This window comes from Scatophagus argus, chromosome 7 (genome assembly GCF_020382885.2).
Source record: "Scatophagus argus isolate fScaArg1 chromosome 7, fScaArg1.pri, whole genome shotgun sequence".
NCBI classification, from domain to species: domain Eukaryota; kingdom Metazoa; phylum Chordata; class Actinopteri; family Scatophagidae; genus Scatophagus; species Scatophagus argus.
This window is the reverse complement of record NC_058499.1, coordinates 4,252,568-4,268,430: the sequence shown is the minus strand read 5'-3', so window position 1 is coordinate 4,268,430 and position 15,863 is coordinate 4,252,568. Positions and strand designations below refer to the sequence as shown.

General features: G+C 39.8%; 4 protein-coding genes across 12 annotated transcripts; 2 read left to right on the top strand and 2 right to left on the bottom strand.

Annotated features, from left to right (window-relative positions):
* Positions 1 to 83: 83 nt before the first annotated feature.
* On the bottom strand, positions 84 to 1,695 carry si:dkey-42p14.3 (EF-hand calcium-binding domain-containing protein 10). Its single transcript, XM_046393945.1, has 4 exons — positions 1,538 to 1,695; positions 788 to 952; positions 381 to 471; positions 84 to 289 (listed from the first exon to the last, which is right to left on the bottom strand). Exons 1-4 carry the CDS (start codon positions 1,638 to 1,640, stop codon positions 244 to 246), a joined length of 405 nt encoding a protein of 134 aa, XP_046249901.1. The 5' UTR covers positions 1,641 to 1,695; the 3' UTR covers positions 84 to 243.
* A 244-nt stretch (positions 1,696 to 1,939) lies between these two features.
* c7h12orf73 (chromosome 7 C12orf73 homolog) lies at positions 1,940 to 4,553 on the bottom strand. 3 transcript variants are annotated; one of them, XM_046393949.1, is made up of 3 exons: positions 4,448 to 4,553; positions 2,994 to 3,120; positions 1,940 to 2,404 (listed from the first exon to the last, which is right to left on the bottom strand). In XM_046393949.1, the coding sequence occupies exons 2-3, from the start codon at positions 3,099 to 3,101 to the stop codon at positions 2,285 to 2,287; spliced, it is 228 nt and encodes a 75-aa protein (XP_046249905.1). In that variant the 5' UTR covers positions 3,102 to 3,120; positions 4,448 to 4,553; the 3' UTR covers positions 1,940 to 2,284. The 3 variants fall into 3 exon arrangements, with proteins under 3 accessions (XP_046249905.1, XP_046249903.1, XP_046249904.1); XM_046393947.1 differs by lacking the exon at positions 4,448 to 4,553 and adding an exon at positions 3,550 to 3,704; XM_046393948.1 differs by lacking the exon at positions 4,448 to 4,553 and adding an exon at positions 3,253 to 3,409.
* On the top strand, positions 4,190 to 9,311 carry LOC124061733 (G/T mismatch-specific thymine DNA glycosylase-like). Of its 5 annotated transcripts, none has more exons than XM_046393943.1 (11): positions 4,271 to 4,343; positions 4,615 to 4,675; positions 5,588 to 5,910; positions 6,310 to 6,512; positions 6,692 to 6,761; positions 7,532 to 7,667; positions 7,807 to 7,889; positions 7,983 to 8,077; positions 8,164 to 8,335; positions 8,450 to 8,606; positions 8,920 to 9,311. In XM_046393943.1, exons 1-10 carry the CDS (start codon positions 4,337 to 4,339, stop codon positions 8,554 to 8,556), a joined length of 1,257 nt encoding a protein of 418 aa, XP_046249899.1. In that variant the 5' UTR covers positions 4,271 to 4,336; the 3' UTR covers positions 8,557 to 8,606; positions 8,920 to 9,311. The 5 variants fall into 5 exon arrangements, with proteins under 5 accessions (XP_046249900.1, XP_046249899.1, XP_046249898.1 ...); XM_046393942.1 differs by having other exon boundaries at positions 4,306 to 4,343; positions 4,603 to 4,675; XM_046393944.1 differs by lacking the exon at positions 4,615 to 4,675 and having other exon boundaries at positions 4,190 to 4,343.
* Positions 9,312 to 10,344: 1,033 nt separating this feature from the next.
* LOC124061903 (G/T mismatch-specific thymine DNA glycosylase-like) lies at positions 10,345 to 15,795 on the top strand. Of its 3 annotated transcripts, XM_046394237.1 has the most exons (11): positions 10,345 to 10,516; positions 11,118 to 11,192; positions 12,075 to 12,241; positions 12,455 to 12,747; positions 12,849 to 12,918; positions 13,231 to 13,366; positions 13,534 to 13,616; positions 13,710 to 13,804; positions 14,113 to 14,284; positions 14,445 to 14,597; positions 14,977 to 15,795. In XM_046394237.1, the coding sequence occupies exons 2-11, from the start codon at positions 11,134 to 11,136 to the stop codon at positions 15,102 to 15,104; spliced, it is 1,356 nt and encodes a 451-aa protein (XP_046250193.1). In that variant the 5' UTR covers positions 10,345 to 10,516; positions 11,118 to 11,133; the 3' UTR covers positions 15,105 to 15,795. The 3 variants fall into 3 exon arrangements, with proteins under 3 accessions (XP_046250193.1, XP_046250194.1, XP_046250195.1); XM_046394238.1 differs by having other exon boundaries at positions 10,345 to 11,192; XM_046394239.1 differs by lacking the exon at positions 11,118 to 11,192 and having other exon boundaries at positions 10,346 to 10,516.
* The last annotated feature ends 68 nt before the right edge of the window (positions 15,796 to 15,863 follow it).

The window sequence follows — 15,863 nt, the reverse complement described above, 5'->3', positions numbered from 1 at the left end:
AAGCAACTTGTAGTTTTTCAAATAAATTTCACATCAGTAAACAAATGTTGACTTCAGTATAAAAATGCTGCCACATACTTAAATGAAAGTGAAAATGATTGAATTGTAATTCACATTAACATCAGCAGTTTCATGACAATAATTAAATACATTTGTTCCACACAAAGGCCAGTCACAACGACAACATCTAAATGCATATCAACATGTGATGGAATAAAAACATCAGTTGAAAGACTTCAGATTTCACGGGTGTTTAAATGTTGCTGAGCATCTTTGCAGGCCTTGTCTCCTGTACCAACAAAACAAGACAAAATTAGAATTTTAAAATTCTGATGAATGTTGTTCTTGTCTAGTGTTTAGATTTTACAAGCTGCTCTTACATTTCTGCCTTGAAGGTCTCATGGGATATTTTGTCTTCATTTACACCCTCAGGGCATTCATTAATGTCTTTTATCCCAAGTGTGGTCAGAGCTGTGGGGAAAACTCTGTGAATATTTGTTTTAGTCCACAGTAGCATTTTATTAAAAATATTATTACATTAAAAGTTTCTGTATGAAATAATAAATGGTTGACTTAAAAGTACCAACAGGTAATGAATGAATACTTCCTATGACATCTAATTGGTGGAATTAATTCTTCTAATATAGAAAGACTGCATAAATACCTGGCAAATAAATGCATGAGAATAATATTTATCACTTTATCAAGTACTCTTGCTAATATAAATCTGTCTTGTGTATTTAATTATACTGAGGGTGTATGTGCAGTGTCCATGTCCCGTGCTCACCGTGCTTGTACTGGGAAAAAGTGATGTATTTTTGATCAGTGGGGTCCAGTATCCGGAAGACTGCTTCAAGGTTGGAGTTGTTGAACAGATTTGGTCCTATCACACCAGTTTGCTGAGAACTCTTCAGCTGTTCCAGCTGCTCGATGAGAAACTCTCTGGGATTCTCTGAATGAATTTAGATCAACCACAATAAATCACTCCTGTGTTTTGGGTGAAAAAGGCTAAATTGATGAACCCTTGAGGGAAGATTTGCAGCAACCAGAATACGAGGATACAGAATAACAATATCAACAGAATACAATGAATAGAAATATAACCACGCAAAAGTGATATTTTTGTGGGTACATGTGAGAGGAACACAATTTGTTAACAGGTGTTTGCAGTAACCTCACATTGTGAGACCCATGGCAACAAGAGTCTTATGTTGTGTTTTGTATTACATGTTAGGTTATAGACTATCACTTAAAGCCTAACTGTGATATTTTATGTTATGTTGTTATTTATGTTATATTTTATATTATGTTCATTGCAGTATATTAACCCGATTATCAAGATGAGACGGATGCAATCCTAAACCAGCACATCTGTGACTGAAAAGGTAACCAAAAACTTTCTGTCGCCTCATCACCTGTAGTCACCTGTGTGCTGTATAATTCAAACTAGCTTGCTAGCTGCCGTAAACACCTGGCGCTTGTCCGCGCAGGATGCTGAGACGCTGCGTCACTAACAGGGACGGAAAAAGACTCTAACCAGGTCTGTGATAGAAGAGCATGCTGGTCAGGTTGTCCATGAGCTCGATAATTTTATGCTTCTTGAGATAATCAGCGGCGTCTTTTTCTCTCTGCGTCGCCATCTTGTCAACCTCACTTTTGTTTAAACTTGTTGCTATGATACGCCGATGACCAACGCGCACGCGCAGCCGCTTGTAACAGCTCATCTTTTCTGATCAACACTCAAAAACCCCCAAATATTTGACACAAATTATACAAAACAGCGAAAACATAAAATCTTTATTTTTTCAGCTAGAAACAGAGAATGTTTGGCATAGATAACTTATCTCCGTGTAAAGAGCGCCAATGTTTACCACATAGTAAAGACAAAAGCTTAGTTTTATATGTTTATTTCAAATGCATTTTGCCTGCAGGGGGAAAGCAATCTTGTTTTTGAACAGAATAGAATAACTTAATGACTTTAGCTGTTTCTGTGTTTATGAAGTACTTTTACTCTCTTGCATTCTGATAATGCACACACATAGAAAAATAATTAAGAGATGAACAACAGAGGGATACAAATGGCTGTTTCAAACAAATAATCTTCTTCTGGATAAGATCCTTATCCACCTTATCCTGGGCAGCCAGACCACAGTGGAGCAGCATTTTATTCCTCTTGATTTGTTCCATGAGAAGAAAACATCCATTTGCTGATGTCCCACAAATGACTTCAGTCCAGGGCACGTGGCAGCCTCTGGCTTTTCCTCCGTCACAGAGGATGTGTCCATCAGTCCACTTTGTTTTCTGCTTTAAACTGCTCCAATGCAGCAATAGCTTCTTGTCTGGCTTTGTAGCCCAGCAGTTCTGTCTTAAGCTCCCCAGGCTTTGGTGGCATATCTGGTATACTCTTAAAAATAAATTAAAAAAAAGACCAAGCACTGTCAACACATAAATGAAAGACTGGACTGAACCAAACGGATTGTGGTACTTTGTATTTTATATACTCATCATGCACAACCTTTGCTAATACGCCATCACATCTACATTCTAGTTTTACTGTCACCTGAGCTTTTTGGAGCCAATTCTGACATAGCAGTCCCAGATGAATGAAAGCAACATGGTTTAAAACCTGTACGGTTTATCCCCATGTATGATCATAAACCATCTGAGTAAAATCAACACTTTTGCATCCTAAGTGTCAAATTGCATTAAGGGAAATAGAGGAAAATATGTGCTATAGAGCTGAAGAATACAACACTAAATACACAATGTATAATAACAGCAACACCGTGTACAACTGACAGCCAGTAGTATGTACAACACTGGTGTGAGATTTCTGGTATTTTCTAAATTTTTCTGGTATTTCCTAAACCTGAAAATGATCATCATGCTAATTCCAACGCATCTCAACACTCTGCTGACTTGATTATTGATTTAATCTACAGAAAACACAGACAGGCCACTGCGGAAAAAAAACAGTTAATTTTGTCCCTCACCAGGTCAGGTAGGTAGTACTGGTGGACGACCTGTGCTCCTACAAACATGGCCAGCATACTGGCTCCCAACATCCTCAGGTAACGAGACCAAGACACTCCGGCTGGCATCTTCACAGACTTCCTCAGCCTACATAAAGAGAGGAAGTGAATTGTAAACAAATCAAAACTGAAAGAAGCAATTTTATATCTGCTCTTCTTTTCAATTTGATACAAAATCTGTTAGAAATGGAACTTTCTGCCTCATAATGATTAAACATACCTCCCAATTTTATGATGTACGGTCCTGATAATGAGGCATACGTGTGAGCCTGCGTTACCATAGTTGTTTTCTAGCTAAGTTATGTCCACCATTTCAGTGTCAAATTCGTGCATGTAACACTACACATACCATACATGCACTGCATCTGATTCCTAAACACCTGACGATAACAGTTCATTCCAGTGACATGAAGGCCACACTTCCAGTGTTAGTTAGCACTGATATAGCCAGTTTGTAGTGCTAAAACAAAAGATGGTGAGAGAGCAAAATATATAAGTGACGTCAGTAAAACCTTACCTTGTTTAACTCACTGTCACCTAAATAAATCACAATATCAGACTGATTTCACCATTTTAAACCCAGATGATCACTGTGATACATGTCATTGGGACACACAAGCAGGTCACGCTGTTTAGCTTACCCAACACGGAAATAATTTAAATGAAGAGTGATCTCTCACTCTGTCAAAACGTATGAAAACCACAAATATGCAGTTTCCTGTGGCCTGTTTGTGCATTTGTGGACGGTGCTTTGGAGAATTTATTGGTTGAGGTGGATTGTAAATAGCTTCTCCAACTTTTGAAAGAAAAGAAAAGGAAACAACTTTTGCGTGGGGCTCATATATGGACTCACCATTAGTGAGCATTTTGAAGTGGCAGATGTTTTTCAACTCTGGAGTGATGTGCTTTCGAAAATACACAATCTTTGGCTGCTACGTACTTCTACGATATAAATGCACGTTAGACTTTCATATATGCGACATCCGTCGCCATCTAGCGACAGCTTGTACGACCTCATGCGGTCTGCGTTACAGACAAAGAACAGTAGAAAGTCTGCGGTCTGCGTTTGATAACCTATAATCTCGTGTGTATTTCAGTATACAAAAGAATATCGTCTGGTATCGCTGTGTAATATGACCGGGCATCCTATGATCATTTTAATCTCACCCATGTAGTACACCTCCCAACCGAAAGGTGGCGGTAAGCCCCCAGTCAACCGTAGCAAGACGGGATGTTAAGCGTTTAAATGGTCTTTGTTTTGGGAAGATTCCCAACCGTTGTCTCCTTACTAAAGACAAAAATGTATGACAGGTATGTTAGCTTGCTCATATACATTTATGTTTCGGTACTGTAACGTTAAAACTCATTCATTGTTTCCCCGGTAGCTGCTTAACCGCGAAATGTTATTAGCTTACTGTTAACTAGCGTTAAAGCTTCCACCTTCCTGTAGCGGCGTCCATCCGTCTTCTTTGTGCCAGCGATGTTCCGTATGTGCTGTAATCTCCACACAGGTCAAATCTGCTGTGTGTATTAATGCTTTTGTCACTAGAATGAATGTTAACGTATTTAGATAAGTCAACAGTTAAGATGGAAGAAAACCAGTATACATCACTGACGGTTCCTACGGATTATTTTCAGCAGTGGTGAGTTGGTGTTGGAGGTGGCTGCAGGTCCTGAGAAACTTCTCATGTTATCCTCTTGACGTCGTCATTTTCATGCATGAAACAGAAAAATAAACGGCGTCTGACACACAACATCATACTTATCTATATACTTTATATTTCTACTTGTTGCAAGTGATAGTGTAATTAATACGGATAATAACCTGTCAAAATGATCAAAAATTGCCCCCCAAATGGGAATGTGATTAATAACGTGGGATTAACGGCTTACATCAGTAGTACCCTGTGGTATAATTCAAGCAGGATACATTAGATGTAATAATTGACAGTAGAATTTACAGTGAGGTGATATTGCATCAGATGTATTCTGTAATTTCTTGACATTTCCTAAAAATATTTGACAAGTTACTACATTATCCAGAGTTTACTAAACCATCACTTGCCACAGGCTTTAGCTGCACCTTATGTGGCTCCTACTCAGCCAGTTTCACACCCCTAAAATGGAATCTGCCTGAAGAACAGCTCATCGTGTGTTTGATCACAGTCACAGTGTTTTTGCTACTCCTGTCAAATTGTTTGTATATTTTCATTCCATTCTGGTCAGCCTTACATAAGCGCAAATCGAATTTGGTGTTGTGGTTGCAGCGAGTGAATGTTGTAGGATCAAATAAGCAAGGAAAGTTAGCCTGACATACGTTCTCGTGCAATGAACGAAATGCAGAGAATACAAACAGGTGTGTATCAGTGCATGCATGTTTCTAAGTGTTGTCTTCTAAGTTTGCCTCACTCGCCTGTTCACCCTCCCCATTGAATGTCGGACGTAATTTGTCGAACAGACGTAATTTGTCTGTTTCGTTCCTTCTTTTTTCTTGTCCCTTTAACCTTCATCTTCCTCCCATTCTCTTCTTTTCTCACACCCACTCTCTTGTCTAGGTACCAGTCCAGCCAGCAGCACCCTGAGGCGCAGTATGTGATGCCATATCACAACATGGGCTATAACACTGAAGGTCCCAGAGATGAGCTCGTCATGGCTGATCTGTCTGTCCACCGAGAGCCACCTCTTTATCAGAGCGACCCCTTTGCCCCAAACCACTACCAGGAGCCCGTCTACCAGTCGACCATTAGAGAGCAGCAGCATCCTGCACACCTGCACCACCCTCAGCACCTGCACCACCCGCAACAGCAGCAGCAGCAGCAGCAGCAGCAGCAGGAGCCCAGTTTTCAGCACCAAGCTTTCCCTGCTGGTTCACCTCCAGGTATGGAAAAGATTAACCCCCACATCCCAAACAGTTTTTAGTTGTAGCTAAAGTATTTAAATATCTACCAGCTTATAGAAGATTTTAGAGATATATCATGTGTCGTATGATAGTGACCAAATGACCAAATTGTTGTTTGTCAGAGATTCTCTGGAATAATTTGGGGACTTGGAGTTTAAAGGACTAACTGAACTAATGTAAATCAAAAATTCTTTTAACACCTGTTGCTGTTTTTTTGTTTTATTTAGCCAAGCAGTTGTCCTCCAAGCTTCTACCACATCTTTGTCTACTGTATTTTCTCTAATGGCCACGACTTTTCTTGTTTATTCACCAGCAGGTGTCTTTGTCTGTGTAATAAATCCCTGTTGTAGCTCAACATGTCTGTCCTCTCTGTCCTAGTTGTGACACCAGTGAAGAAGAAGAGAGGCCGGCCCCCTAAGCAGCAGGCGGAGGAGGGCAAGGCACACGAGGAGGAGGAGGATGAGATTGAGGCGGCCAAAAAAGCCAAGAGGGCTCTCAACCGCTTCAACGGCATGTCGGTGGCTGAGGTTATGGCCAAAACCCTGCCAGATGTTATTACCTACAACCTTGACATTTTGATTGTGAGTTATTTACTGAGGGCCTATTAAGAATGTATGTTGGGGGTTTTTTGCACTCATTGTACAAAAACAAAAAAAAATTCCCATTCCCATACAGTGTGTTTATGGTGTATGGTTTCAGTCGCAAAAAGCTCTAATTTTTATGTCTGTTGCCATGGTAACACATTCATGTTTCTCCTCAGATTGGAATTAACCCAGGACTATTGTCAGCCTTCAAAGGACACCATTACCCAAACCCAGGAAACCATTTCTGTATGTTGAAATTCAATTTCATTACTGACTGCAGGGAACACATGTTCACATTTAGCTTCTTCTGCTCTGCAGGACGAGCACTGAGTCCATCATTAGAAACACTTGTTTGCCGCTCACATTTGCTCAAACTCATAACTTTAAATCCAAGCAGAGATCCCAAAGCTTCAGCATTATGCTTAACCAAACATATGTTAAAAAATGGTGGGATTTTGATGTCTTGGCACAACCATTAAAGTGGTGTCTTAGGTCTGAATATTTTGATTTGTATGTAGAGGTTACTGAGATCAGTCTGCATGATGATTTCATGAGCTTTTACGTTGAGCTGTTTCTTATCACATTGTTTCGAAAGTACAGTCAGCACACAAAAGCTCATTTCTCCAGTGAGTCTTTTACATGTGTAATATTCGTCTTCAGTTTTCTTTTATGTTTTGGGTGTCATTTATTGTTACGTTGGTAAGGCAGCAAAACATAGCTGATGCTGGTGTTGTCATTCACTTTACCTCAGCAGATCCAGAATCAGCACAGCAAGTCACTTTACAATGGGAAGATATTAATTTACTGCTTGGCCAAAATAATAGAACTAAATTATGCTGGAAGTCGAGCCTTCACATGGTCCGTTTATGTGTGCTGATGTATTCCTGCAGATTCAGCGTATCCTTAAACTCATTGAAAGAGAAGTCTGGGTCCAGGGTTGTTAGATTCATTTATTTATTTTTATTTCTCAGTAGCCTCTTGAATAATTGCATTCTCAACTCTACTTTTCTATCTAGGGAAATGTCTGTTTCTTTCTGGTCTAACTGACGAGCAGCTCAACTACATGCATGACCAGAGCCTGCCGGAAACTTACAGCATCGGCTTCACCAACATGGTAGAAAGGACCACACCTGGCAGCAAGGATCTGTCCAGGTGAGTTGAACAAAGCATCAACAACAGCAAAGTAAGACTGAATTCTAAGATCACTGACAGTGTGGAACTTCTTGGTAAAAACCAGCCAACGAAGCACAAATGCAGACGTCACTTTTCTGATTTTACTTTTTTGTCCCAGTAAGGAGATTCGTGAAGGAGGTCGACAGTTACTTGACAAGCTGCAGAAATACAAGCCATTAATAGCAGCTTTTAATGGAAAAGGTAACATTCTTAAAACACCGTGCTACCTTTCTGTACTTTAAGCATTTAGACGGTTAAGTTTAACAGTGTCTTGACATTTGTTTATTTTGGCAGGTATTTATGAAATCTTCTGCAAAGAAGTCTTTGGTGTGAAGGCAAAGAATCTCGAGTTTGGTCTACAGCCCTACAAAATCCCAGAAACTGAAACGGTATGTTCACACAGTACCTGGATTACTCCTTGAATGCACCCAACAATGCAAACAACAGTCCTCATGGCATATTTCCTTTCACCTAGGTGTGCTACTTGATGCCGTCGTCAAGCCCTCGTTGTGCCCAGTTTCCCCGTGCACAGGATAAGGTACATTTCTACATCAAGCTGAAGGAACTGCGAGACCAGATGAAAGGCCTGGCACCAAGCCGCGAAGTGCAGGAGACAAACTACTCGTTCGATCTCCAGCTAGCTAAAGGTAAACGGCGCCATTCTTGCTTTCTTTGGCATTTTTGGCACATCTTTGTCATTTTTACAGATGTATTTAATTAAGATGAGTAGATAACCCCTTTGTGTTGCGTTTGTCATACAGAGGATGCTAAGAGGCTTGCAATAAAAGAAGAGCAGGTGGATCCCGAGTATGAAAGCTGTGGTGGGCCGCATAACGACGTGAGGTACAGCAGCATCACCTCCAGCTAAAGGAGACTGATGAGAGGTGAACAAACAGGCCTGTCTCCTGTAGCACACAGGTAGTGTAGTAGTTACCACCAACTTCGAGTTAAATTTAACTGGAACTTGATGGAATTGATTTATGAGCAAAGCAAGCAATAGTTGCATACATGTTAAAAAATACAATTTAAATCTGAGTTGATTTTCATACAATACTTACCTGAAGTGAACCAATGACCCGAACCTTCTCGGAGGTAAAAATATATCTGTCAATGCCTAAGCTGATGGCAGGATGTGCAAATAACTTGTTCACCTATTGCCAGTGTGTTGGTTAATGCCTTATGAATTGCACCTGCAAGCAGCGCAATCCATTTTTATCATGGTGTCTTTCAGAAACGGACACAGTAGGCCAGTCAGCAGAAAACATGACATGGAATCAGTGCAGGTGGCTCAGATGTCAGCTGGACTAGTAGCACGATGCATCAGTGAAGGTAATAAACCCCCGTGATGACGCCACAAGACAAGAGGACTCATTCAGTTTCCTGAGGCATCGCAATGTGACGCACAAGGGAGTCGCACAAAGTCCCCACAACGGTTACATTTTCTAACTCTCAAACAGACTGTGCATGGTTTTAGTGTTATTTTTTTATCACTATTTATTGCATTTTGTATGTTATGTGCGTCCAGTGACTTATTTTTTTTATTTTAAAAGAATGACATTTTATGATTTATCAGATGTGTAAATGGGTAATTGTCATAGAGTTATTAAAACTCTTATAAAGGCGGCATGTTTACTGTCTCATTGCATCAAGCTGTTATACATGGCCCATAAAGTAAGCGTAAACACACGAGCCATCAGAAAACATGATTAATAGTTTTATCTGTGGAGATTCTCAGTCATCCAGGTCATATTCACTCAAAGAGTTAAAGCAAGGCGTCTGGACTTGTGAAAAGTCCAGACGCCTTGCTTTAACTCTTTGAATGATTAATAGTCCTTGAGTATAAACTCAGATTTTCAGCAAAGTTCAGCTACTTTGATGATTTACTTACTTACTTGTTTAGTCAGTAAATGCATAGTTGAAATTACATAGCTGCAGACAAACACCGACATTTAAAACGTTAGGGGATTATTAATTTACAAATTTCTGGCTACATTTTGTACAAGGAAACTGCTTTGCTGCATACAGTTTTGCAAACAGATGTAATCGGGCATTGCACAGGCTTGCTCTACATTGTGCACAGTAGTATATGGAAAATATTTAGTCCTTTAAAACAGTTATATCTCATTTTCAAACATGCGGGGAGCTGACACCATAGGAGTGGGATTGCTTCATATTTCCTGCTGTAAAAAACTGGGTTGCGCTGACTTATTTTACTCAACCTCGTGCTTGTAACGAGTGTAGTCAACGAAATGGGAAAACGGCTCTATAAAATTGCCCTTTTGGAGCAAGGTGTAATTTAGCTTCTGTTTTTTTATTATTATTACTTTAATTTTAGTTAATTCTGAATTAAACCCATAACACGGTTGCAACCCGTAGTGCAAACATAGGCATTTAAACATCACAGATTATCAGCCAATAGCAACAATGCTCGAGGAGTTTAAAAGTCGAGCAGCTCATACCAATGGTAAAATAGGTGCGAAACGTTTTGTTCGTTTCCGATTTTATCGTGCAATTTATAGTACAAACGCCTTTTCGAAACAGATTTATTAAATAAAAAGTTCTAATATTCAGTAGACTGAAATATACTCATTTGGGTTATTTTTCTTGTTTATAGTTAAAGATGTATTTCTCTTATACCCCTACGTTTTAGACTTGAGGTCTTCCCGTGTCAAAGCTGACCCGGCTGTGCTGTCATGTCTTTGTTGCTGTGTTGTGCATCATCTGTGGTGACTAGTAGAGCGAAATAGATGGAAAAGAAACAGTTATCTGTACAAGAAAAAACATTTTAAACCTTCCCCACAACAGGTTCGTCTAAGTGTTTAACACTGGTAAGTTGAGCACGATTTCTTTCGGGGGAACCTCAGAGGAAGCGAAGCCATTCATTCATGCTAAGTTAGCTGAACAGCTAGCCGTTGGCTAACATTAGCTGCACTTGTGGCATTATTACTGAATTGTTGACAATACTATTCATAATATCGCCCGGAAGACGATATGGCCTTAGCCAGAGTGAGATAGCTACAAAAGAGTAGCTTTAGCTGCTACACGTGTATTTTAAATTTGTTTTAGAACGGCAAATTGGTAGCCGTACGAGTTAGCTGCTAAGTTAGCATAGCTATAAAAGAAGGGGGAAACATTATAGCAGGCTGAGACGTGTAATCGGAATTTCATATTTAGCATATTTGCTGTTATATTTTTCATAAGATATGGACTGCATATCGGTGTTTTAACTTTATTTTAATGTCCGACCACCATCTAAGTTATCCATTGTTGATATTGTTTATGATGTGGGTTATCTTTTGTTGCTAACTTCACAGTTTGTCCACAATGTCCTGACACATGCATTCAGTTTCATACACTGACCGATTTATATGCTAAAGCGCATCACTTAGCTGTGTTTCCTCAACGTCCGTATCGATTTATTTAATAAAGTCAAACCACCCAAAAGATGGAAGAAAAGCTGAATGGATCATTCCCTGTTGTCTCCCCGGAGTATCTTCATCAGTGGTGAGTTTTCCTCCTCACCCCATGGTGGCCATGCAGGAGTCTGATTATATCAGCAAACCTCTAAAGTGTGATGAAAATGAAATGAAAGCATGTGTGCCCAGTTGCCCCTTTGGCTTTTGTTTTTCCATTTTATTTTACTTTTTTCATGTGTTTCAATGTGCCCTTTGGTTTGTGCCCCGTGTATGACAATGGACACTGATGTGCATATTGTTTTGTTATTTTTTATGGTATTTCACTGTGGATTAATAGAACAAGAACAAAGGAAAACATTTTTTTTCTCTCTCTGTGATCGACTTTGTTGATTGGGAATAAACAGTGTGGGTTTTCCATGTGTTGTGAAGAATGCTGCAATGTACAGATCAGTCTGCCTGCAGCATTCAGCTTCCACATTTTCAGATCTGATATACACTCAACTACCTGTTTATTAGGTCTTCTTAGTCAAAGAAAATGTGGACTTATACAATAGACCTGCAATAAATTCTGCCAAGGCTATAATGTTTAGTTTTAGTTTAGTTTTAACTGTTTTATGTTATCTTTTGGAAGGCTGTAGTTTAGGGGACTGTTGAATTGTGTTTTGTTACAGTAAGAGGTGGTTCTAACATTTAGTTTATTCGTATGGACATAACTGTCCACAAATGTCTCTCAAAGATCCTTTTAACTGAATTGGCTAATTAAAAACAGTTTACCAGTTTATTCAAAGAATTTAATAGTAAATTGCTCTAATAAACTGTTGAACAAATCTCATAAAGCAAAAAAAAAAAAAAAAAAGCTCATATGTCACACATTACACTGGTTTACCTCAGCTTTAAGACTGCAGCACATTGCACATTTCACTTATTGTATTCATTACTTCTCTATTTTTAAATTATTCTTCCACCACAGGGTTCAGTCTGCACAGCAGTTTCAAGCTCTCCAGGCCCAATATTCTGGCCTGAACCCCAACCATCACTTTCACTACCCGGAGGGGCAAACAGGAGAGACAGCTATGGCACATATGGCTGATCCAGAAGCCATGATGGAGCAGCAGGAGCCTGCCAACCTGGCGAAACGTACTATGACCCCTTTTGAATAAAACACCCTTGTTGATTTGTTACATGTGCACAGATCGGCTGCTTCTGGGTCTTTCTTTGTAATACTGCATGTCATCCAGATGCTTGCTCACGAGTGTGTTTTTGGAGAATAGCTTTGTGTCTTAGTAAAAGTAAAATGCATGTGAAGGTTAAGTCCTTCCTTTTGATATCATCTATGAACTTTTCTTGTAGCCCCAGCCAAAAAGAGAGGCAGACGCGCTCAACCCAAGGAACCCCAGCAGCCGAAACCACCAAAAGTCCCCAAGGCAGCAAAGCCACCGAAGGACCCAAATGCACCAAAAGCCAAACCTGGTCCTAAGCCGAAGAAGGGCACTGAATCTCAGACAGATGGCAAGCAAGAGAAGATTGATGAAAGCTTTAAGAAAGTGAAGAGGAAAATTGACCGCTTCAAGGGAATGTCAGAGGAGGAAGTCATGAAAAAAACTCTGCCAGACCTGCTGGATTACAACCTGGACTATGTCATTGTAAGGTTCTTTGTCCATCTGTTTTATTGTCAAACCAAGCACTGTGCTATTTAGAATCGATTTGACGTTGTAAGCTTCATAAACCTCTCCTTTGCTTTTAGATTGGTATCAACCCAGGCCTGATGGCAGCTTACATTGGACGGTGGTTTCCAGGTCCTGGAAATCATTTTTGTAAGTTATATGACAAGAATTATTTTGAGTTGTACAACAGTGAAAATTGGTTCTTCTGTAAAAATTATCAGTGGATGAAAAATAGTTTTGAATGTCCAGAGGCTTTTAGAAATACATGAAAGTGTTTGATCCTGTACTACCTTTGTAAAACTCAGTTTAGGTTTTAGATCTCTCAGAGTTTTTTTGTTTGTTTGTTTGTTTTTTGTGAAGTGAGATTATATACATTTTCAAATTTAAAAACATGTTAGCTTTCTGTGAGGCCATTAGAGACGACCAAAGAGATGAATTAACTGGGTAACTTGTTGTCTTCAGGGAAGTGCCTGTTTCTGTCTGGATTTACTGAGGAGCAACTCAACCACATGCATGACAGCACCCTGCCTGTCAAGTACAAAATGGGCTTCACCAACATGGTGGCCAGGGCGACTCCAGGGAGCAAAGATCTCTCAAGGTAGGCTTATGAACTGATGAAACATGTGAGGCGCATCAGTGGCATCGCTCACCATAGTGGAATCCGATTAAGCACCGATTAATCCACCTCCTGAACCCCAGCCTTGCTTTGAAATTAGGTTTTTGTTGTGTATTCTGACCATTTTCCTTTTGCTTTCAACTCAACAGTAAAGAGTTGCGTGAAGGAGGCAAGATTCTCGTAGAGAAGCTGAAGAAATTCAGACCTCTTATTGCAGTTTTCAATGGAAAATGTGAGAACTCTTCTAATACAGAGCAACAGTTATGATAAAAATCTTTGTTAAAGTGAATCAAAGTAATTTTTTTATGTTTTTTTTTTCCACAAGGTATCTATGAAATGTTCTGCAGAGAGCTGTTTGGAAAAAAACCAAACAAGCTTGAATTTGGTCTGCAGCCCCACAAGATCCCCGACTGTGATGTGGTGAGCAGCCGACTGCTTTGTGCTTTCATTATGGATTCCTGAACTCTGTGGCCGACCCCAGAAACGAAACGTTCTGGTTTTATTTGTTTTCTAAAATTTACTCATCTAATCAGTACTTGATATCAGTACAGAAGAAGTGAAAGTAGGGCAGTCTCATAAATTCTGTTAAATGCATGAGGGCTGAAAAACAGCAGTTTCATAAATGAAGAGCTGTTGGTTTAGAAAATGAGAGCCACAACACACCAAGTTCTTTCACCTGTCAACATTACCTTTAAAAATTGGATGTAACAGTTGTTTTCCCTCCACAGGCTCTGTTTCTGATGCCTTCATCAAGCGCTCGTTGTGCTCAGTTCCCTCGTGCTCAGGACAAAGTCCACTTTTACATCAAACTGAGGGAGCTCAGAGATCACCTGAAGGGTATCCGAAAAACCACAGAGATTGAGGAGGTTGCGTACTCATTTGACCTGCAAATGGCCAAGGGTAAGGACAGTCATGAATGAAAGGACATGATTTGTTTATGCTAAAATTATCTGACCTGTATTTAAACACTAACTGGCTTGGCAGGTAAAAATCTTGAGTGTGATCTCCAGACCCCAGGTCAGGTCATGTCCGGTAAATCTTCCCTGTTTTGAATCAACAGAGGATGCCAAGAGGATGGCGATAAAGGAGGAGCAGTACGATCCCGGTTATGAAGAAGCCTATGGTGGAGCATATGCAGAGAGGGGACCTGAAGGGGGCCAAGCACAAAGTCAGACCAACGGTCACTGTACATTCTCATCTGCAGAAAACCAAGGTAACACACTCTTGCGTACATTGTACTAAAAAGGATGCATCGTATTATATCACTATTTGGGTCATGGGTGTAGAGGAGAAGTCAGCTTATTTAGCTGCTGCATGTATTTGTGGATTTACAGTAATCATTTTGCATAACCTGATTTCTTGTGAAAGTATCCTGTTGTGTTGTGTACATGTAACCACACTCACCAACAAAAAAAGGTCCTTGGTTTAGGATTGGTTTTGCAATGAACAGACAGCTTGAAGATAAAATGTGCGAGCAATATGGACACCTCATGTTGGCACAGATATGTCCTCCTGAAGTGATTCAGTGTCTTGATAATAAGATTGTTTCAGAATGTCAGTAGAGCTGCAGTCTGTGTGTTGTCTGTCCCCAGATGGAGCGCAGGAGGCGGCCACGTCACAAACGGGAGAAGGCCAGCTCCCGGACGGACAGTGGATGACCCAGTCCTTTGCAGATCAGATCCCAGACATCAGCGGTGGGCCAAAGGACGGCAGCATATAAGAAAAAAGACTTCTTTTGTCAGGTTTTAGATTGTTTTCCATTTTATTAGGGTTCGAGTGGGACATAGATTGACTTTTTTTTATTTTTTTTTTTTTTCAAGATTTTGCAGAATATTCTTTCTGCACTTTTTACTTTTCGGTCTTGTGTACACATCTGATCATCTTCACGACAGTCTTTTTAAATATGTGAAATCAGGGACTTGACAATGATGCTCGACTGTCCTTAGAGAAGGTCATGTATTTAAATGTTTGTTTTGCCTTTGTACTGTACTGTACTGTACCATACTGCACTGTGATACAGTAATTGCAAACATCCACGTCTACTGTTCTGACGGTAGATAAAACTCCAGATATTATTTTATGAGCTTGACTGATCAGTGTGAGCCTGTATGATATATGAATCAAGGATCTAGTTAGCTTAACATGTTACATTCATGGTGCTATGAACTGACCACAATGCAACCTGATCACTCAGTGAAATCAACACTGAACATGAATATTAGAGATTCCACAAGTGGAATTTCTGGCAAGCCTTTCACTATAATGTTACCCAGCTCAGCCAGGTTTTATTCTAAGCTTTGTTTTTACTACTTTTATTTTTTAGGAATTTTAGAATTATGTTTTGTATGTTTACAAAAACTTCCTTCTCCTTGAATATTATGAAACATTTGTGCATTAAATTGTCCTGATTATGCCTTTTCTACATTATTGAATCATTCATTTTGAGTCTCTTACTGCACAGCTTGGTGGGTAAACTTGG